This window comes from Dromaius novaehollandiae, chromosome 18, assembly GCF_036370855.1.
Source record: "Dromaius novaehollandiae isolate bDroNov1 chromosome 18, bDroNov1.hap1, whole genome shotgun sequence".
Lineage (NCBI taxonomy): Eukaryota > Metazoa > Chordata > Aves > Casuariiformes > Dromaiidae > Dromaius > Dromaius novaehollandiae.
The window spans coordinates 13,440,123-13,463,389 of NC_088115.1; the positions used below are offsets into that span (position 1 = coordinate 13,440,123).

The 23,267-nt window shown below is 38.5% G+C and overlaps 1 protein-coding gene across 9 annotated transcripts in view; it reads left to right on the forward strand.

Annotated features, from left to right (window-relative positions):
- The window catches only part of CEP112 (centrosomal protein 112), a 182,232-nt gene that overhangs the window by 108,641 nt on the left and 50,324 nt on the right, over positions 1–23,267 (forward strand). For 8 of the 9 annotated variants that reach the window (XM_064522758.1, XM_064522757.1, XM_064522762.1 and 5 more), the window contains one exon: positions 7,667–7,897. In XM_064522758.1, the coding sequence (XP_064378828.1) occupies positions 7,667–7,897 (231 nt within the window). Of the gene's footprint in view, positions 1–7,666; positions 7,898–9,384; positions 9,445–23,267 lie in introns of those variants that run through there. The other variant, XM_064522764.1, reaches the window with a different exon arrangement.

Sequence of the window (23,267 nt, forward strand, 5' to 3'; positions counted from 1 at the left end):
ATTAGTATTCTGGTGGCCATCTGTACTACTCTTACCTACATTTTTTTGACACCAAACATTCATCTGTTCGAATCTAGAGAACAGCTGCTCTTTGTATGCTGTGCTGGGTAGTGAATATAACTTTGGTTTACGAACACTTGATCTATGAACGTATTAATAACTTCATCCCATCACTGAAATGTGCTCCTATATAAGATAAAGATGTCCTCTATTTAACAAGTTGTGCAACATTATGAACAGACTTCTTTTCCACAAAAATGAGGAAACAAGTATACATGTTATTGGATATTTATGTAATATTTCATGAATCTCTTTCTGTTTTGGAGTTTTACCTTTGCTGATACTTTAGTGCTTCCTGGAAGCTGTAGACTAGTGACCAGGGTTAATCATGCCATCGTTAGCGGCAGTGCTAGCAGAGCTCCTCTGCTTCGCTGAGTGGCTCCTGAAGAACCAGTCCCGCAGTAGCTCCTGGTTTTTGAAAACACTCTTAGCAGAAACCTATCTCGTGCTCATTGAACTGTTGCTCATTTTCACTTCATTTCACACCCTCTTATTTATCTGCTCTCTTAATTACCATTTTTATGGGCCTATGTGTTCTTACCCAAAGGCATTTAAACTTGACAGTGTAATAGATTGTGCTGTGAAAGTAAATAGCTGTTTATTACTTATCCCTGTTAATTTGTGCTCTGCCACATCATTACCCATGTGATAATGTGCATGACATTTGCGGAGTAGTTTTCCTTGCAGATCGATGCGTTTCTCACTTGGCATTTGACATTACTTCTTGAGGGGGAAAAAAAGACAGCAAGAATATTTTAAAACTTTCTCCGGTAGTAAAAGAATAATTGCAGAAAGCTCACCAACATTAGCCAGCAAACTCACCAACCTTAGCCATTATTCTGCAGGTATGTGTTAAAACCTTGCATATTTTGCCTTGAAATTGCTGTATTGATTCTGTTTTCCTCTCCCATCCTGTTCGTTCTTATCAGTCACTACCCAAATAGAGTTTTCTTTTTCCTTGCAGTTTTGTTGATTGCCTGGGGTTGATACTCAGAGATGTCTCCTAAAGACTCAGCTCTTTATACCTTGTGATAGGATCCCTATGAAGCTTCTTGCTGCTTACTATTTGGTAGGATATTTAAAATATAGTCTTTCATATACTGCTATGTTCCCAAGCTTATTTTCTACCTATATATCCAAGGATTCATAATATTGACAAATAGTGATTTTAACAGTCACAGGAAGAAGCAGATAAGAAGTTCTTAGCATATTTTAATTGAAGTTGCCATATTATTGAAAATCTTTTTAGTATAGTTGATTAAAATGGAGTTGAATGAGTCAATTATAAAACTGTATTTAGAAGATGGCATTAAGACTACTTAAGTTACTAAATGTTAATGACTGTTGCTAATTCAAAATTGTTTTAAAGTGTCAGTTTGGATTTGCTATCCCTTCAGACACAGAGCGTAGCTCCAGCAGCAAGGTTCCTGCGCGCAGCCCTGCTGCAGACCTTTTGTGTCACTGTCACCTTCCCAAGCAGCCCCAGATTTAGCTGCTGAACCGGCCAATTGACATGCCGCCGGCAGGGAGACGAGCAGGTACCGAGACGTGTATCGGCACGGCGCATTGTGGACAAAAATGCCATTAAATGCCGGTTGGATCAGAGAGCTGCAAAGATCCTCCCTTAGATACTGCTCATAGTTGCCTAACTCTCTTATCTCTTAAATGTGAAAGTCATGGGACTGGCTGCTTAAAACCAGAAATCAGGTGCAAGACCAGCTGTTGTGACTTACTGAAAGTGCAGTAGTAAGACTTGCTAATGTAAACCAATTTTCATTTTAAACACAAACCAACATTAAATGTCTTTGAAGTTCTTACAGTTTTACTTTTTTTCTTAGCTTAGAGCTGCAGACAAATAGTATTTGTTTACTTTTTTAGAGTTCTTTTATGTTAGAAACGTTGCTTATTCTTGTGATGGGGAGAAACTTGTCTCATTTGTTTATCAGCACTTTATAAAGCTGTGCTTATTAGTAAGAAAGTTGAAGTCATTTGGACTCCCATTTTCAACTAATGCTCTGTTCTCAGGTATTTAGTGATAAATATGTCACCAGCTGCTGTGCTGCCTGGGAGAGGGTATTTTGCTCACCTCTCCAGCCACGCTGGACTGAGCTTGTGCAGTAAGAGTGTCATTGGCACCACTGAATCAGGTTTTTCTTACTTTGTTCCTTGTTTTCCTTTTAATTCTTCTTCATCATCAAAGTCAGATTTGTTTTTATTGCAGACTTCCTTTCCCTTGACTGGGCTGATCTTTCATAAATAAGCCACTGTCCAATAACAAATGCTCCAAATACCTCATCCATCTCTCTCCCATCAAGCCAGCATAGCAAGAAACAAATCTCCCTTTTAGAAGACTACAGCTGATGATTTAGCACGGCGTACTGTTATAATATTCATTAATTTTAATGTTCTTCCAGGTGAGAAAATGCTGAGCAGGTATTGGCATGCAGAGGCAGAAGCTGCATGTCGATGGTTCACATAGGGTAGTAGCTTATGGACTAACGTTTTGGTTTATAGTCCTAGAAAGGATCATTGTGCTCACCTATGCTGAGTTCACGTGGGAAGTAAGTCAGTGGAACTGCTCAGAATTTTTTAATGTTACAAGCAAAGTTAAGCGCAGTGGATTGAGAGCTAGGCAGCAGTCTCCCACTGAAGGCGAGTTAGCCCCATGCAGAGTACTTCTGAAACTCTCGATCTGAAGGGTTATCACGATCCACTCAAGAAACGCAGTAGTTTTCAAAAGTGACGCATTAGTTCAGTGCCTTGAGTGTAGAGCAATGAAGTCTTATTGCAACCTCATCTGTTGGGAGGTATTAGTCACTTGCTTACTGTAAGTGCAACTGAAGCATCACCTAAATCACTTTAAATCTGAGCCTCTGGGAATACTTTAAGAGTGGATTTTATCTTAACTCTGCATTTCCTTGTTTCTGTGGGTTTAAAATGCCCTCAACACTATTTGAAATTAAATATGGGGATGGGGTGAATGTGGTTTAGTGTGAATATATTGAAAGAGAGAATGGAATATATGAATTCTGTCCCTGGGAATATAAAATAGTCAGTCATGCTCCAGTCTCTTCCTTAGAGATGGATCCAAATAAATGCTTCATGTGGTTGCAGTAGGAGCTCCTGAAAAACGAAGGGAATATACTTTTTCTGGTTGGACTGTTAGTCATTCAGTCCATTTTTCATCTCCATTGCATGTCACTGTAGCAGTTTGAGACTTCAGCAGTAGATTTCAATTTAAACTTTTTGCCAGCTTTATATCTTGTTATGCAATTTACTTCTTAAAATTAAGAGCACATGTTTTCCTTCCAAATAACATGCACTACATTTTATTGGTGTTTTAAATAGGCCAGACTGAGTGAACAACCTTCTTTCTTTTTTTCTTTCAAGTCTATTTTCTCCCTACAGGCAAATTGCTGTGGGCTTATGACCCACCCTTTTTATGACACTATTTCAGCACAGATATTCTTAGTTATTCTAAGTTACTCCTTTGAAACAGAAATAGAAATCTCCATCTTGGCTAGTCGTTTCTTCAGCTGTATGACTGTGATATGTGCATATGCGTACATGCAAGTATACCATGTAAATCCATATGAAATCTCTGCCCTGTAACATACTTTATGTACTTGTATTTTTGTTCATCTGGGATATTCTCTAAGCTAGTGTTTTCTTCCTGTTTGTTTTCCTTTATGCTGATTAGCAGTCATTTTACAAAATAGCTTCTTGTTTGGGTTATGCTGCTATGGTATGGCCATACCATGGAATTACTATGAACTTCAGTCTTCTTTGTAAAAAAGACCCCTGTAAAATTTTTCATTTACTCATACCTATACAACTGAAATCGTAGTAAGTAGCAATAACACTGTAGACCTGTTATATGCTGTGAAGTCTTCTTTTTTTAATGTGTAAGCCTTTTATTTAGCAGATAATTAGTTCAGGTGGAGTGTCTAAGACTGGTGTTTCTCACAGTAGTTCTTATATGCGGGTTTTTGCTGGGACCATGCAAACAGTTTGGTAGACATGGTTCAAAAACCTAGGTTTGAGCTGTTAGAAAAAAATAACAAATTAATACTGATAAACAGGGTTCAGTTCTACAAACAAAAAGAAAACAACATGCTTTCAGATCTCAGGCATGAGGAGTGAGATTTTATCATTGTATCTTTATTTTTTTTCTAGTATTGTTAAGGAAGGCCAGTTGCTCTTAAGTTTTATATTTCACAGACTTTTCACAGCTGAGAAATATGTCATCTTAGGCTTTTTCTGCTAATGCTAATTCGCCCACATTTAAGTCTAATAGTAGTCTATTAAACCTGGCATCTGGAATAGCAGAATCTTAGTGATGGAAAGTTTGGGATTCATTTCCTTCAATAGTTTTAAGATATCCATGTCACATAAAGTTGTCTTATCCAGCAAGTTGTTCGCTTGTAAGCTACTTTTGCCAGTGACTTTGTTTATGGAAAAAAAAATCTGGCTGTGAGAACTAGACTTATTTTAAAGTAATTGGGGATCACAGACACAGTTCTTGTCAATGTAAGCTTTTTCCAGTCAGTTTGGAGAGATTAGATGTCTCTTAACATCATCTTACTAGCAGTGAAGTTGCTCCAAAAGGACTCCTTTAATCATATTAGTTTCGCTGCCATCACCCCGTCTTCAGAGTCTTTCTTCTTTCCTAATGGAACCAAATCGGGTTTTGCCATCTAGTAGGTCCAACATTAATACTGCTTTGCATATTAATTATTGCTACTTTGCTTGTACCGTTCAGCCTACTGTCTTTTGGCTCCCTGTTTAAAATCTGAATCTTTAGAATCACCATGTGCCACTAGAAAATGTTATGTTGTGCTATTAAATTTTCTCATGCTCTTGTATCAGAATTCTTGAACATAGAATGAAGCAAAGCAGGAAGAAAAAACAGTTGACTCAGGATTTCACCCGGTCTCCGTTTTGGCTTGTGATATGATTTATGAATGAATTTTCTTTGCATTCTAGGAGGTTTTCTTGGTTCCTAATCCTAAATGTTTTGTCAAACCTTTTAGGAATCTTTTGAGGGATGAAATATCTTAAACTTCCACTTTGGGGGTGAGGGGGAGGAAGTTCAAGAAAGTATTTTGTTTAAAAAAAAAAAAAAAAAAAGAAAAAGTGGTGGTGGAGGGGGATTTGGCTTTCAAAAAGAGCTTTTGCCCTTTGGAAGATAACTGTTACTATTCCAGGCAGGACTTGCATTGGAAGGGCTATTAAAAAAAACAAATGCTGTAAATGTCACTTGAGAGCTCAGAGCACATCACCCTAGCATTAGCAGAAAAGCCCGAAGGCGACATGCTTCTGAGTTGTGAAAAGTCCATAAGATATAAAACTTAAAATAAAATATACTGCATGTTATTTAGAAATTATTGCCATTATCTTCATCAAAGTAATATTTCCTTAGTTAAATAAAAGCCAGTTACTCTAACACTTAGTTATGACCTTGAGGTAAAGCTATTTCCAGAAGAATTATAAAAGTATGTAGTAGATGATATACTAAAATGTAATTTACCTTTTAGCCTGTATACAGATCTATTTAAAAATTAAGCGTGTGTAGAGAAAGGAACAGGAAAGGAAGAAAAGGATGTAGTGCAGATTACACTATATGGAGCATATGTTTGAAATAATGCTGATATAGCTAAAGTATGTGGCCTGTGTTGTACTTTCGTATACAAATGACGTGCTCATCTCTGCACATACCCAGAAATTTACCTTTGACGTGCTGGGGAGTAATGCCCATGAGTAATTAAGAAAGCATGGAAAGATAAAGCAAGTCTTTGATAAGTTTCTGAGGTGGTTAATATTTTATTATTTAATATGTGTTTTAGCTGTGATAGTCTAAGGACACAGTTGAAGGTTTGAAGGGAGACATCATCCTGGCTTTTGTAACACCATATAGTTCAAATAATTTGAAAAAATAGGCAAGCTTTCAACCCTCAATTTTCTCTCTCAGATCACTGTATTTATCATAACAATCTATCTTGGTATATTCATATTCTAGGCAATATTTCTGATGTCATCCACTTCCCAACTTTGGTCAGAAATGAATATTTCATTTTTCAAAGATATGTCATAAATCTCAGACATGGCAAATAAATAGTTCAGCTGAATACAGATGCTATAGTAAAAATGTCTGAAGAAGAAAAACAGGAGTTAGAGAGATCAGCTCAGAGCTCTAGGAGCGCCAATGGGACTTTAAAAAATACAGTAATTTTAAAGCAGATTTTCTTATGAAACTTGTAGTAAACTTGAGCTGAATCCCCTACCATGTGTGGTAGGGCATCGGTTTGTCACCTCGCTGTTATCGCATCCTTTATGAGTTCCAGGGAACTGCCAAGTTACTTGGGAGACGGGGAGAAAAAGGGGAAGGAAGGAAGTTATAGAGATACTGTGTTGTATTCTTTTTCAGAACTATATTTATGAATTAAAACATCAGTGTTTGCAAGGTCAGTATATTGCAGGTAGCTATGAGGATGACAGTTTTACTTCACAGATGCAGAATGCACTTGTACTTCATTTAAGAAGCTGCAAAAGAAATGCAGTTAGAAATTTAAGTAATGCAAGCGTAAATCTGAAGTAATGCGTACTTTACTGCTGCTATAGAGTAACGACGTATGTTCTGTGTACTTCAAGGATAACCCATTTTCCCATAACAGATTTACAGCGTATAACTTCCACTCTTCACACTTTTAAGTCAGTCCTGGCTTCCCACCTGGCAGGGAGATGGCTTCCTGCTGCACTGCTGTGGCACTGTTGTCCCTGCGTCCCTGTGTCCCCTTGCAGCTCACAGTATTTTGCTGCCAAGGATCGAAGGGTGACCTGTAAGTACATCAGAGACCTGTGAATTCTGCAGTCTGTGTCATTAGCTATACTGAATTCACGGAGTCTGAAGAGTTCTGCATCTACCCACGTCATCTGTTCATGTCCTTTCCTAAAGTGCTCTGCTTTCTTCACCTGATGGACTTGGGTTCATTCCTTGTGCACATCAGCCTCACGAGGAAGCACGGTATATGATCTGTAACAATGAGTGATGAATGACTGATTATATACTGATATCCCCATTAAAAGGTGGCAGATCATTTCTTGAGGAACAAAAACAGCTGCGAGCATCATACGTAGTTTGTAGTGTGTGTTTTTAAGTCATGTAATATTTGCTTGCTCATATGCTGCATCTGGGGTCATTGCGAAGGCAGTGAAGAGGAGGTGAAATTTTAGCTTCTCCCCTCTTCATTCAGATCCCTCCTGCCTAACTGAGCTGTAATTTTATGCATGAGTATGGAAGAAAATGCAAAGGCAGAAGACTGGGGAAGGAATGAAGAAGTGTTGCAAAATGAAAGTGATTACAGGTGCAAACCTAAATTTCTTCATATGCTGCCTCCTCAGAAAAAGTAAACTCCTTGCTCCATCCATGCTTTGGGCAGGAGGGAGCCACATTCATCTGCGTGTAGGAAGAAGAGGACAAGAGGAAGAAAAGAGGTGAAGGAGAGGGATAGAGAATCCTCTTTTCACCCTAACTAAAAGCCTGTCTGAGGAAATCAAGGGGCTTTTTAATTATTTATTTTTTTACCTTATTTGTTCTTCATTTCAGGTTATCTGTGATATGGAGACCCAAGTGCACAAGCTGAGGGAAGAGCTTATGCAGGTGAATGCTCAGCGGAAGCAGCAGCTGGTGGAGCTGAGCCTTCTGCGGGAAGAAGAAAAGCAGAGGGCAGCTCGAGAGCACGAGGCAGCAGTGCATAAGCTTAAAGCAGAGGCAGAAAAAATGGCATTAGACCTGAAGAAGTTACATGCTGCAGAAACAGAGAAGGCCTTGGAAAAGGTAAGAGATTCACCTGGCGTGCGTCTCATGGCGTGGTAAAAGGGGAGCAATCATCCAAAAAGTCACATAAATTAAGTTTTATTAAGGAAAAATGTTCAGGGGTCACTTGAGTTTAAAAAACAAAGCAGCATGCTGGAGATCTGACATTGGATGCCACAATCACTGCGTGAGTATGGAAAATGTTGTGGTCCTATAATGAAAGACTACTTGTATTTGAACGTGTAATGGTAGTGATTGCTGGTGTAGCTGGTTTGTGAGAGCGCTGCTGCGGCAGCACCCTTGAGCTGAACAGAGCCAAACAAGTGGGCAGTACTCGGTAGTGGAAGTGATCTTAAATCCAGATGATTTCAAAGGCAAACTTGGCCAAGGACTAGGCTAATCACTCTTTCATTGAAATAGGTAGACCAGAAAGGGGAGGTTCTGCCTAAATCAGCTTCTTTCCCCTCCCTCTATCAAAAAGAGGAAAGGCCCTTTAGGGGAAAAAAGTTCAGGCTAAAACCCCAAGCAAAATAGGTCTGGTTACTAGCAATGGTTGGTCTACTCTTGCTTGCTTGTGTGTATTGATTGAAGCACTGTGTGAAATGTTTGAAAATAAAATCAGCGTTTCAGGTGCCTCTAGGCCTCTGTCCCCGTTCTGTTCGGCCGGGTCTGTGTTAGCCCATTGCGGCACTGACGCTGCCTCCTCAAACCAGCTGCTGAGAATTGCCCTGTACAGGCTTCACAAATTCAAGTATTTTGCCACATTAGAGATGTTGGGAACTATAACATGTTAGCTTTATTTCAAAACCTAAGCTTAAAAACATACTTAATATTTATGGTAAACTCTGCATTTCTGTAAGCATATACTTGTTTAAGAATCTTTTGCATGTATTAATGTAATAAAGGGTACATTTTATTGCAAAGTGATGTATAGTGGCACAAATTAACACTATGCATGTGCTGTTTGAGCGCCTTTGTGGATCTGACATTTCATTTACCTGCGTCAGGTTCTTGGTCTGTAATTTTAAACAGCATTTGGAGGATTATGTTGGAAATCAGCCAGCCTGAAGCCATTAAAATGGCTGTGATCAACAATTCAGAATCTTTTCTGAATGTAAGGAAAGCTCTGCTTGGCATAATTATTTAAAGCCAAGGTCACAGAAAGTATTTAAACCTTTGAAATTCATCATTAAAGGATTAATTTTAACTCAGGAAGACATTGTCATTTTTGCTTAAAAATGGAATTTGAATCTCAATTCTTTTCTTTCTTTGATCTTTTTTTACATGTGTAGTATAGCAAAAGAAAAGTTAACTTCTTTACATCCTCAAATTAAAGTTACAAATAATCCTTCATAGGAAAATATCTTTAATAGTCTTGAACTGTCATTTCTGTCAGGAATATTCTTTTTTAAAATTTGTTGTTTTTTCTATTTTTCCAAATAAAAGTACTGATTTTAAGCTGTATTAACAGCTATTGAAAATTATGTATATATATCTTTTTTATTTAGCTTCCTTTATTTTTATCTCTAATCAGAAGAGCACATGTTGAGTAAAGAACAAGAACAGAAATTTCTTTGTTGGAAAGTCTTCACTTCTATCTTCCAAAAGAAGAGCTGTGGAAAGTGGCCACAAAGTCCAAAAGTCAAAGTAGCTTAGAGGGCAAGCTCCATCTGAAGCTCAAAAGTAACAGTTTAAGCTAAATTAGTTGAAATCATGATCCTATTAAAGTCCACAGAACTTTGAAGGAGATTTTATCTGGGAAAAGAAAAAGCACCTTAATTGCAGCACGAATCTTGAAATTTGTTTTTAAAAGTCTTTTTGTTTTCCTAGTAAATCTTGTTACTTTGAAATTTAGCATAAATGGCAGAAAATTTGTCTTAAATTAAGATGGTTGGTTTTGCCACCTCTGTAAAGTTTGCTTAAAAATCCAATGGGCAGCTGAATTTTGCTGTTTAGTTGTAAGCATGCGACTTTCCAGATTTCCTGAAGGTCAGCCCATTCCCGAGTGAAGGATCTTCCTCCTCTGTGGCCTGTTTTTTGAGTAGTATTGATTTCTGTGTGTATTGCTTCATGTGACTATGGATTGTTGTTCGCTTGAACGTGACGAAATAGAAAAAATTGACTAAAACTTTTGAAAAGAAAAAGTTGAAATAGAAGTTAATAGGAGGAGACACAGGATCCCAGCAGTTTTCCCTTCCCATAACCCTGCTGTGGCAGGGATGGGAGGAAGGAGAGTGAGGGGAAGAGATTAAGGGAGCGAGTCGCATTGGAAGTGCTCACGAGCTTGAGCGGGTGGGATGCTCCGCTCTAAAGCGTGGGGGCCTTGTGGGGAGAAGCTGAGCTGACGCTTTTGCTCTTTTTTAAGTATATTATGAAATTCTTTGACTCTTCACACAAGACTTCAACTTTTCTTTAGTTTGCCCAATTCTTCATGTCAATTCTATGCGTGATCATGAAAATATTTATATAAATATAGAAGAGTTGACTAAAAAACCCAATAGATATAATCTGTTTCACTGGGGTCTTTATTTTTCTGTTGCTTAAAATCTTGTATGTTTTCAACTTCTAAGACAGCACATTGACTATTGTCATACCATTTTATCTGATTCATTCTGTTTGTGATTTCAGTATATAATGCCAGCAGGTTACACAATAAAAGTCGTGCAGTAATGTTTTTGAAGCTGTGATTCTAAAAGCATATATTTCGTGACAGTTACTGCGTCCTGCAATCAGTAGGGAATGATAAATGGGAGTGGTTAGCAGGTTGCCAAATGACACTGGGTAACCCACACCATACGAAAAATAAACATGTCATCTGTTATTGTGGAAACAATAATAAAGGGAAAACTCCTTAATTTTCCAGTGACCCCTCTGTCGCAGGCATTATTTTCACTTAAGCTTCACTTCCTTAAAAAATGAGCTACAGCTGACCAAAATACATTAGTATGTAGATGCATAGGAACTTTTGCAGGCGAGTCACTGGTGGCTCTGAGATGTCTTTGTGCTGGCGGAGGGGAAGAAGGGGATCTCCTGACCTGCAAGCAGCACCCAGCAAACCCAGGGCTCGTGCCCTGAGCTCTTGCTCATGTGGTCTCTAGACACAAGGTGCACCCTTGCCCTCTCCCCGCTTCTAATTTGTCTCCGTACTTGGCCAGTGTTGCAAGTTTTGTGAGAGATTTGCATCCTAAGCCTTGCTTTTGGTTAGATCAGGTTCCACCAGCTGATCTCACGTGATCACCTTATTGCTCACCTTGTACACTGGAACGCACAACCACCTTAACGGTTAAGGACAGCAAGCATTAATATCCTTATGGTCAGAGAAGCCATGCTGGACACAAATCAGACAAAAACCTCAAGACTGTAGCATGGAGAGTTTGAAACGATACTTATCGTGTTCTTATGACTTCGATACTTTCATAATATCTGTTATCAGTCCCTAACACAAAAATGACTTGAAAAATTCTCCAAATTATTTCTTTTATATTAATTAAGGAGTCTTAAATATCATTTCAGAGGAACAGTTGCGTTCAATTGTAGGATTTTGATTTTCTTCTAAGGCTTTTATAGATTTAATTTGCTTGCAGTTCTTGATATAAAGTGATTAGAGTATTATATGATGGTAATTTTTTATTCCAAGTTGTACCTCATTATGATGAAATGAAACCTACACTGTTTAAGAAATAAACATAGTATGCATACTACTGTGTTTAGGCTCTGCTAATGACTAATTGCAGCAGCAGGGTGGCAGGTGTGTTATAGGTTGCATCAAGAGCACTTATGGCACGGGTGCCAACCAGCCAGGTGTGACATACTGCGCAAAGCTTATGCGTATTTTCAGGTTTGCCAGAAATTTCTGAAAGAAAGCGACAAACTGCATTTCTAAGTGCGTGCAGATGTGAAGCTTGGCTAACGTAACTGTTTGTAACATTCATCTGTGGTATTTTCCTGGCAAGGGAAGCGAGCATTCGGAAAGCACGACCCTCCCAGAGCAGTAGACGTGCTAGCAGCGCTCGGAGGAAGCAACCTGGGAACGCGGCAGCTAGCTCATGAGAAAGCTCCGTCTTTGAGCCGCGTGCAGGAGTCCGCTGGAGCGGGAGAGAGAGGATTTTTCTCTGTCTGAATACTTTTCAACATTTAGCTCTTTTATTGACTTCTTTTCTATCCTTAAATAGAGGTTTTTGACTCATCCTGCTAAATCTTTTTGCAGGTTCCAAGAACATCTAATTCTTTTTCAGTACTGCTTTTCTTGTGGAGAAGTAATTTACATTTTTGTGTATTGACTGTACTTAACGCACATATTTGCTTACAGGATGAAATTGTAGTCAAAAAGAGGAGAGCCAAACATTTAGTCGTTAGACTGCAATTCTTCTGATTTCCACAGCTTTGTGGAACAGTTCATTTTGGAGACGTGGGAACCCAAGGCAGTGTGCAACCTGGACAGAGTAGTGCACATTGCTCATGTAGGTTTTAATGATGTAGCAGTTAGTGGTACTCTAAGATTTCTGTTATTTTAAAAAAAATTTGGCAGTTGCAGTGTTTTGTAGTCTAAAGTTGGTAAAATCACTCCACCTACGTCTGATAGAGTTCCACTTAAAAGTAAAATGCCCAGGAAGTTCAAAATTAAGGCTAAAATTTGAAAGAATATAAATGAGATATGAGTGCTGTACTCTGTCTCTAAGTGACCAATTCCCTAATAAACAAACTATTCTACTGTAATTATTTTGTAATATGATGTTTCTGTAACAAGGGCTTTTTCACAAGCCTGTAGATGGTGTCCCATAACTTAATGCTTAATTTCTGCTCACGTACATTTTGCAAATAGGGTACGGAAATGTGCCCTACAGACAGTTTCAGTCCTTGCTTAATAGTCAAGCTTTGTGACGCCGCCTCGTTCACTACCAGGTGCAGCTGGAGGATGCGCTCCAGCCGGACATGCTCACTGGGCATACTTCCCTCTTGCTGACGTGGAAATATCTTTAGTTCACAGTATCTATGCTGGCACTATTGTCAATACTCATACGGATGATATTTTGTTCAGCACTAGCACAGAAATAGAAGATGAAGAGAAAGAATATGACATCTTCAAAGATCTGAGAGATACTCTAAGAGACAGTTAACAGTATTCAGTTTCTTCTAAGTAGTTACGTTGCTTCTGCTCATAAGGAATAATCATTCTTCATTGCGTGCTTTGCATTAACTTACATTGGTGCATGCAGTCTCTCGAGCTGTTTTTCCTCTAACTATATGTTTCATTAACTACCAAAAATGGTTCCATCTTTGTATCTGAGATATTCTGGGACTTGGACATCTCTGCTGCAACTCTGTAGGTTCCTGCTTAGGCTTTTTAGCATGATGGAGTCTTTGATCTGGGTGACACCTTTCACTTCATTAACTTGAACACTAGTAGCCATAGTATGGATAGCTTCATTTATATGAGCGCCCAGACAAACTGTTTTCACACTCTTTGCAGTGATACCCTGGTTATTTACAGGGGGGCAAATAGGTCAACTATGAAATGTGTATGTGTATACTTCCCAAGTATAATGATATCATTAAATAGGTATCTAATTATAATGTAGGCTTATGTTTTTCTCCTGGCTGAAGGCATCTCCACTAGTTTTCAGATATGCGCCATTTTTGAGGCTGAAATTTTAAAATGTTCTGTATTATATAGATGCTTTTGCTTAGGCCTGTTCTGTTTGTCATAGCTATGGATAATCTAAAGAGTTTGTACTTCTTACCAAGAGGACTTGGATATTCCCCTATTCTCTTGACTATTTTTTCACTATTATCTGACAACTATTACATCTGTTACAGGACCTCTGCTCTACTGTTCCCGAATAGTAATAGTTTTGTTATAATTCTGTTGCAGTGTCTGTATATATTTGCTTACATTTGGCTTTTGAGCAATTCTAACACATTGTGTTAGTGATCCATCAACTAATATTACTGAGAATGATCATGGTGTTTTGGCTTTGTTGGAGAAATTCTGCCAGAAACCTGAAAGACCAAGAAAAAAAGAAATGTATTTCAAAAAGGAAAAGGATCTGTATAGCAAAGTTAGTCTGTTGGCACAAGACGTGCCGATTATTTAATCTGTCTTTATAGTACTTTTACAGAGCACAAAAGACAGCAGCTCTTGCAATAAAATTTCCCTCGCAGATGAGGGAGAAAACCAATTTCCTCTCTCGTGTGTCGCCTTTTGCCCTGCTCCCTTTTCCTCCCAAAGAAAAGAAAAGAGAAAGAAAGATGAGAGTGGACCAGGAATGCAGTCGCAGGAATTGCATCATCCCATAGGGGAGCTGTTTGGAGGAGTCTTCAATCAGCAGAGCCAAACACGAAGAAAAACACTGTAGAATAATCTCCCAGAGATATTGCACTCAAATGAGACTAAATAAAATGCATGTCCCTCTCCCTAGTGGCGGTGCTTCAAAGCAATAGACTCAGTTATTCACACACAGATTTACTACACTACTACCTCCTTAAAAAAAAAAAGAAAGAAAGAAAGAAAGAAAACCTCGGAAAAGCAAAGAGAAAACAACAGAAAACTTTTCTGCCCATTAGTTGTGTATATAAACCTGGCTCAAGAGGTAACCAAGAGTAATTGATATAAATGTCACTGTAGAAAAATATATGCACCCATGAAAATGAGGCTCGCTATTTAACATTTTCATTAATAATTTGAAGGTGAGATCAGATAGCATTTTATTTGCATTCACATGAGGTACTTTGTGCTAACAGATATTCACAGTTTTTTTTGTCTCCGGTGTTTTTTGCTAAGTGTGTTTCAAACACCACTTCTTATTTAGGTTATGCATGTGAAGTTGTTCCACCTGGGAGCTCTCTGCTTTTACCTACTTCTGTAACTTCCATGCCTGTGGAATTTAGTGAGACAGTGACGGATTGCAGCCGTTATTATATATTCATAAGATCAAGGCTTTCAAAATCACGAAGGTGGTGGATGAGGTGAATGCAGGACTGTTATTTACTGGGACAAGACTTGGGGGTAGTTGTTGGAACTAACAGGAGATGGATTGAGCAAGGTGCTTCCTTACGCAGCGGGTAGCGAGTGCACTTCTTGCATTTGTTGCCTTTGGAGGTTGTGGAGGCAGGTAGTACCAGCAGGTTCAAAATGGAATTAATTCTTTTTTCTATTAAAACATGGATGTAATATTATATTAATAATATATTACATATAATATTAAAACGTATTATGGACAGCAGGTCCATAAATAGTTCCTAAAAGGACTAGGCGGGGATTACTACTATTTTTGGCTTTTTGTTAAAATAGGTAAATTAGAAGAATACCAGTTGCTTATCTTTTCTTCCAGGGTATGTTAGCTCCTTTAAAACATTAGGAAAAACATTGGCTTTTCTCCAGGGTAGTAGCTGATTGTAATGTGAGTTTGTTTTTTTTTTTTTAAAAAAAAAAACAAAACAAAAAACAGCTCAGCCAGTTCATTCTTAAACTCTTTCCGATTTCTGGAAGGAATACCACCTGCTCTGGGGGCCTGGGTGGAGCTGAGGGACCAGATCCCCTGCGTGGTACCTTGCTGCTGGAGCCTTGCACCTGCGGCGATCGCTGCTGCTTTCAGCCCTTGCTTGCATTTATGCAATCAGGCTGGGGATAATCGACCATCTTTTAGACATGACAACAGTACCTGGAATTAGTAAATACTGAGTGGAAATTTCTCCTGCATCCCATGCCGAGAGCTCCGTGCTCCTGCTCTTCTTGCAAGTGTCTTTGGTAATGCATCGCTTGTGCAATGACTTCCACGAGTTCTCCACACCTGAGAGCGCAAGCAAAGCAAAATCCTTCTGTGGAATATGTCCGTGGTATCCCTGCTGGCGTCACTATTTCTTTGGAAACCTACATTTTTCCACTATAGTTTTATTTTAGAAAACGTGTTTGTTTATTAATGCCACAAACTAATATAAAACCCGTTTACTGAATGTTTAAAATTAGGCATAATTTGAAGTTATTGTTTACACTTACTTGCAATTTCTTCATATCTTTATAGTACAGAAATGTTGCAGGTGGCTTTTTTCTTTTCTTTTCTTTTTTCTTTTTTGGAGGGGAAGGAGTGTTTGGGAAATAGGAAAGGAGTAAAATGATGTTATTAGTTCTTTAAAGTCTTTAATGTGAAAAAACAAAAGTGTTCAAAATGACTCGCTTACAGCTGCAGAACATGTCATGGAATAAAACCCACCTTCATTAAATGGGTGAGAAAGAATTATAATTGTTTTGAAGTTCTTATGATCAGTCTGCATATGCTTCATTGTAATGTGATACTAAAGTGCCTCAATTATGATTTGTATATTTTGGTGCCAGAAGGTTTTTTTCTTATGCTAAATTACTAAGTTCTGTCAGCTGCTGGGCTGTCATATAGAGATACAGTAAATCACATTATATTTTGTCATGGATTACACAGAGCAATAAATTTGGGAATAGAGATCAAAGTAGTTTCACAATCACATCTGAGTGTAGGAGGGGTGCTTAACTTGTAGAAAATCTGATTTAGGTGAAACTGTTGCAGTTCTTGTATGAATTTGAAATGAATTTGGGTGTTCGGTTGAAAATGAATAAGGTACAAATCCCCAAAAGAGTTCTCCAGTATTTAGTTCAGAGGAGTTAATTCTGACCTACAGCTGCAGAACAGAGAACAGATAAATAATTAAACATTGAGGACGTGAAGAGTCGCCCAGTGTCTTATTTATGTTTCTAACCGCTTTCGCGATTGAGCAATATATTCCATTCTCTTTTTAACGGGGACTTTGCTGGCCTCGTGCGTGGTCAGGCAGCGGTGCGGTAATGCTCTCTGGCTTGGGGAGGCTGTGGTGTTCTCTTTGGGAAGCTTTGTTGTATTTAAAACTACAAAAAGTAATCCAGCATAATCTCGCTAAGGAACACTGATTACTTCAGATCACAGACTGGTTGGGGGATTTTGTCTTAGTTTGTAAGTTTGTCTTTCCAGCTGTAGAAGCTTAACCGTTGTTGGGCGCTCATCTTGTGGTGTAGCTGGCTGATACCAAGTCTGTCCTTTGCTTTTCAGTTTTCATTCTGTTTAAAAAAGACTTTCTCTCAAAACGATATGTGCTTAGGGTTTTTTTTTAATGTTATCTTCCTAACATTTGTTTGTTATTGCTACAAAATTCAGCTTAAAACAGCAACAGAGAATCTAAAAAAGAAAAATCACAGTCTGATCTCTTTAATACAGACTCTTGAAATGACTATAGTCTCTCCTTGGCAAGAATCAAGGGGCATGAACTTAGCCAAAATAAAATGGGAAGATGAATGGGTCTCTGAGTTCCTGATAGAAGTGTGTATTGTAAAGCTTATGTTAAGTAGCCTTTAACTGAGTCCAGTCATAGATCAATGTCACCTCTTGGTAGTGTTTCCTTCTGTTTTTTGTCACGAGTTGCAAAATGAGGCTCACACAATAATATTTTTGTATCTAAACCTGTTTGTATTTTAGGTCAAATCATGTGGTTGTTTTTAGATAAGGTGCTTGGCTCTCTCCAGCATTGAAGAGAAGTCAATATTAGTGAAGTTGGGAAATTAACTTCTTGGAAACCATGATTAATGTCACTGGTGGGTAATGTTTTGAATCATACGATTGCATCTCACACTGAAGAAAGAAGTTCCCCCTCCATTCTCCTTTGTGCCATGGTATTTTAGAAGTAAGCAGAAGATCATAAAGATATTCAGTAATTCCACTGGGGTGACGCTAAAAATTAGGTACTAGTGTAAGGATTGTGTAACTCTGTCATCAGATACCAGGTGCAGTTGGAATCTCATAGAAGAATTCCTGGAAGAGTTAAATGGCAATATTTAATCGTTTATGAATCCTAATCATTTTCAGAATGATTAGAAATGCTCAATTGGTTCAAATAATTTCTTCAGACAAAAGAGGACTGGAAATAAGGCACAAATTGCACTAGCAATTTTTCAGTAGGCTCCCATTAAGTATAAAATTGCAATACATCGCAGAAAGGCAATTCTCTGTACAGGTAGAGTGTCAAATTCATTTCTATTCATTCTTGTTTTTTTCCCAATGAAAAATGCTTAGCACATGAATGAGGATTTTTTTTCCCTAAAGATGTATGTTAGAAAAAAAAAAAAGAGGATTTATAGACCTACAAAAGTGGAATGTAAAGTAGAATATTAATAGGATTTGTGGGTATGACAGATTGGGATTTCTATCATTCATTTTCAAAGCCCTTGAAGTCATTTGGTACTTGACTAATTATTCTGTTAACATAATTTTGGGTATTGAGCAATTTTTAATAGTCTTTTGGTGGCTCAAATTACATATTTGAACGGGTATGCTATTTCCAGTCTTACACAGCGATTCGGCTTTCCTGCGTTGTCTGCTTGGCGGGGAGAGCAGCAGAAAGAAAGAGGGTATTGGCGCAGCAAGTCCTCTGCTATCCTTCGTAGAGGCACGTAAGGAAAATATGTTTCTGGCTTTGAGGTTGAAATGAAGTTTTTGTACAATCAGATGAACTTAAAAGGTGATCTGTTAATCTCTGAAGTTTTAACAGATACTGTACAGAGTGTTCTAACATACTTAATAACAAAAATTGCTACGGTTAGCCGTTCTCAAGGTCATTTTCTTTTGACGTCTGTCAAATTACACAATCTTGTATTTTGGTACAAAGCATAATGCTGTCAAACTTAAATAGAAATATACCAGAATGTGGAGTGGTGTGTTGTTTTTTAAGGTAAATGGGCCCCATTTACATTAGTTCTTTGATGTTAAATTCTTTGCTGCACATCAGAGAGCAGTTGCTTCTTCCCCGGAGCAAGTTTTCTTTCTTCTTCTTCCTCCACCCTTTGATTTTTTTTCCTTCTTTTTTCTTTTTTCTTTTTTCTCTTTTAGTTTGCTTACACTTTTATCTAACTAATTATGGAGGATCAGCTTATGTATGGCCATCATTTAGCTAGTTGCAGGCATTTTGAAAAATGATTATTTCATGGCTAGTACCCTAAACAGTTTTCTTAAATCTGCTGCTCTGTTAGTGAATATGGGGGTATATATGCCCCTGTAGTAAATGAGTTATGCTTGTGAGTCATCTGTATTGGTGAGATTGCAATCAAATTAAAATGCCACTGAAATCAGTCAGCAAACTGATTCACATATAGAGGAACAGGATTTCGCCATGCATCCTTAAATATCACAGAACTATCTGTATTTGCGTTGCAGTGTTCATATTAATTTTGTAGCATAATTAAAATCATATTGAGAATTACCATTCCAAAGCGGAAAGATTTGCACTGATTCATACTCTTCTAAGATTAGCAGCTGCATTTTTGATAAACATTCAAGATGCTCAGAAAAGAGCAGAAAAGCTGCACGTCCTTCACTGATGTCAATGAAAGACAAAGCTGTTTTTGTGCCTGCAAACCTCGTGCTGTATCTGGAGAGCTAGTGGCAGGGCTGGAGATGTGCACGCAGACAGTGAGCCCGCGAGGGAGGTGACCCGCTGGAGCACACGTGCCCCAGCACGAGCGGTGGCTGAGCCCCTGGCCAGGCTTTCCCCGGCCGCCTGGGACGCTGCTGTCTGGCAAGGGGGTTGCAAACACACTGCGTGCACAGGCACATTTGGGTGCTCTTACAACTTCAGTGTAGACCTCGCTGTGGATTCTTTTGCCAAAGTCCTCAGCAGTTGGAAAGATATCATCATGCCATACTCCCCATTAAATATATATATATATTTATATATCTAGAGTGTGTGTGTGTGTATATATATATATATATTTGATAGATCCAGCTTGAGAATTAGTTGGGTGTAGGATGGTCCTTCTGTGACTTGGGAGTTCTTATTGCCCTTTCCCAATTCACTTAAGATATCCTGTGTTCAGAGTCCTGTCTTTCCCCATTTCCCTTAGCCACTTCTGCTGTGGGCACAGGAGCCAGTAGGATCCGGGCTCAAAATCTGTCGGGATGTAGCCATGATTTACTCTTCTTAGAGCAGAGGGAGTTTTCCTGAGGTGAAAGAAGTTTAGGCTTTCTCATTGGAAATTTTCATTTACACGTGCATTTTGCTCCTTGAATCATTCACAGAAATCCTTTAAGCAATTTTTTGTTAGGTCAGGCTTCAGCACTGGGTTGTTGACTGTAATTAGTAAGTAAAAAATTCTAGTTCCATTGACTGGAACTCAATGGAACTAGAAGTTAGTCGTCTCTTTTACCTTATATCATATACCTTAAAAATAGCACATGAAACTTTGTAATTCTGGCATAACATGGTATGTTTTTTGGAGTATGGTCCCATTGTGGTCAATCCTTTTTGCTCCTTTATTCTTAGTAATACTGTTCTATTTCATTAAAGTAAAAAATGAAAATCAGGTTGTGTTAGAACAGCATCCATGAGTTCAGATACTGCATCTTTAGTGCTAATATCGTTTTTAATTTTTACACCAAATGTTTTGTTGAAGCTGGTGTAGTTTTGCTCAGCAGCCACAATGTGATGCTTTAAGGCGTGTTATAGAATCGTAGTTGCTTTTTAAAACCAGTTAACTGTAACAAGGACATAATCTCCTTTTTAATGCAGAAGTTGTCACTCTAATAAAATAACTGCATGTAAAATTGTCATAATCAAATAATTTTAGCTAAAATTTGTATTAACTATGTGAAACTAAAGTTGTTAATTTTTGATTCAGTAGGATTCCTCAATGGCTTATCCAATTTAAACCTTTTTTATTGTAAAAATGGATATTACAACTGATGCTTCTGACAAGTTTTTGCCAAGTGAATTTCTACAGCTACCTACAGCACACAGAAAACTCGTTGAAGACCATTAACTCCGTTTGCAGTGCTGCCCATTGCTGTAAAAAGTGTTAGACTTTAATGAATGCTGCCTGACCCTCCACATGTTCACCTTCCAGTTGGATTCTCATTCCTTATTGTTTCGGAAATAGCATGTAACCTGAAAGTGAGGGAATGCCCTCAAAGTAACGCAGGAGCAGCTTGTGCTTCACACAGCGCATGATGTGAGCTGCCTGTTGGAAGAGTTTCACCCGGTTGTGAAAGAAGCCAGGAAAGTGATGCTTGTGTGCAGCAGTCTGGTTTTAACCTTCTCCTTTGTCAAAAGGGATGTAATAAAAGTCCTCAGCTGTGTTCACTGTATGCAGCTACGCGTATTTACTTTGCAGTAAGTCTTTCCTTACAAAAAGAACGAAGGAAAAAGGCTTTTCTTGTGTAGCAGTGCTCCACGTGCCCCCAGAGAGTAGGTTTATGCCTCCCTGGGCTGCAAAGCAACAGCCTGTAGTGAAGAGGTGTTATATAAGTTGAGTCGCAGGTTTTGAGAAGAGAGAGGTTTTGTGTTTCTGTGGTAAAAGATGATAATGGAAAAGAGGTCCTGTGCCTTAGCGTGAATGAGAACTTTTCGGCTGACCACCATGATATAACTTGCAGAAGTTGCCTTCTGCCGAGTGTCACAAGCGCAGTCTGTGCACCTCATGCTGATGCAGGACCTGCACGGTGTTGTAGGTCTAGGGACAAGAGGCCAAGTCAGCAGATATCCATAGCTTTTAGTGACGCAGCTTTAGGCACCCACTTCTAGGCAGCTCTAAATGTGCATTTGAGGTCTCTGGGGGAGTTCTGGAACGGTGCTTCTAAAAATCAGACCCCTGCAATGAGGATGTTTGGGACTGCACGTAAATGCAAGAGTTTGGAGTTTCTGGATGACTTGGAAACAACTTACAAATATTTTGCTAATTGTAATTTGTTAAAGGCATTGTAAAATAAAATGCTGTCATTGCCTTTAAATAGACTCATAGAATATACTTTAAGTTTGCCCTCAGTTAGGAATAAAACACTGTAATTCAGCATATCTTTCTTTTGGATCACTTCTGTCGTGTCTAGCAGAGGTTGCCCTGGTTCTCCTCAATGTGAATTAACAAGTTCTAATTTGTTTATGAAAGTTATGGGTGTGTTTTTATTATTTATTGGGATTTCTTCTGTGGGTTCAAGAGGTTATAAAGCTGCTTCTATGAAAGATGAAGACTTTTACCCCAGGCAAGTTGAGTGAAAGCAGCTGTAACGTGATCTTCTTTGCAGTGCCTTGCTAACTAGTATCTCTCCCTTTCTGGGAGTAACAGTAATTTAAGCTATTACTGTAATTTATTTTTCACTTTTTCCTACGGATAAACAGTCGGTTTCAGTCACTTTACGATAAGCAGTGTTGGTAAAAAGTCATCTGAAACCAGATGACAGTACAGTGGGAAGAGTGTTGATATGGGGCAGCCAGAGTACAAAAAGCTGTGCAGCGTGCACAGAGCTGTCTGGTGTAAACACGTCTGTGTTGCTGCTCCTTTTTTATTTATGCGGTCGGTCAGTATGCCCTTGCAGTGCCTGTGCCTCACTTTCTATGACAGATGTAGGAAAAGTGGAATTTAAGTCATCTAGTACTGCAGAATTCTTGTATATGCCGTTTTAAAGCAATATTTAGTGCCATTATCTCTGTTTATAATTTAAAAAAATCACACATACTTGAAAATCATGCACACATTTGATAATTGGTTTTGATTAACTTTTTTAGAATTCTTCTTACCAGCAAACACATGAAATACGGGCACCTCCGTGTGCTTCATAATCTTGGAATTTGAAGGGATTCAAGATTGTAAACTGCAGTATCATGTAAACTTCAAGATTATTTTTAACAGGCTATAATATATTAAGCTGCACCATATATCACTGCAGGGATTGTATGCGATGATCCTGTTCCATCGCGCTTTCTCGTGGTGCTTTGCAAACACTGTCTGCAACTTTAAACTCCTGGGAAGGCGCGTGTGTTTGTGTGCTGGCCATGAAACTAAGGAGGACAGATCAAAGATTTTAGCATGAGGTCAGATAGATTTTGAAAACTTAATCAGCTTAAATTTGCTTCAGGACTCAGCGTCATAATATTCTGTCCCCCTGAGACAAATATTTTTCTTAGGCACCTGTCCTCAAATTTTAGACCCAAGAGCACGAGGCTGCTTAGCAGTTCATCTGAGGACAGCGATTTGAGGCAGGTCTACCAGGGTGACACAGCGGCACTTGAGAAGAAAAGTACAAGTCAGGATTGTCCCGAATTTGAATTAAAAGTAGTATTTGAGGGGAAAAACCTTAAGAGCTATGGTTTCTGAGAATTGCAGATGTATTTGCTTACTAGATATCACTATGACAAAGCAGCCTTGTTTTCCATTTGTTTTATTCCTTATCTTTGAGTTATGAAAAAAAGTTAGAAGGAAAGAGCTGTAAGTCAAGGAGAACACAGTTGGTTCAGCAGCTTGTTGGGTTCGATTATCGCTTTAATAGCAATCTTGCAAAAAAAAAAACCCCGAAACTGGACAAAAGGAGGTTGCAGACAGCCGGCCGACATGTGAAACGCTGTCGTTTGT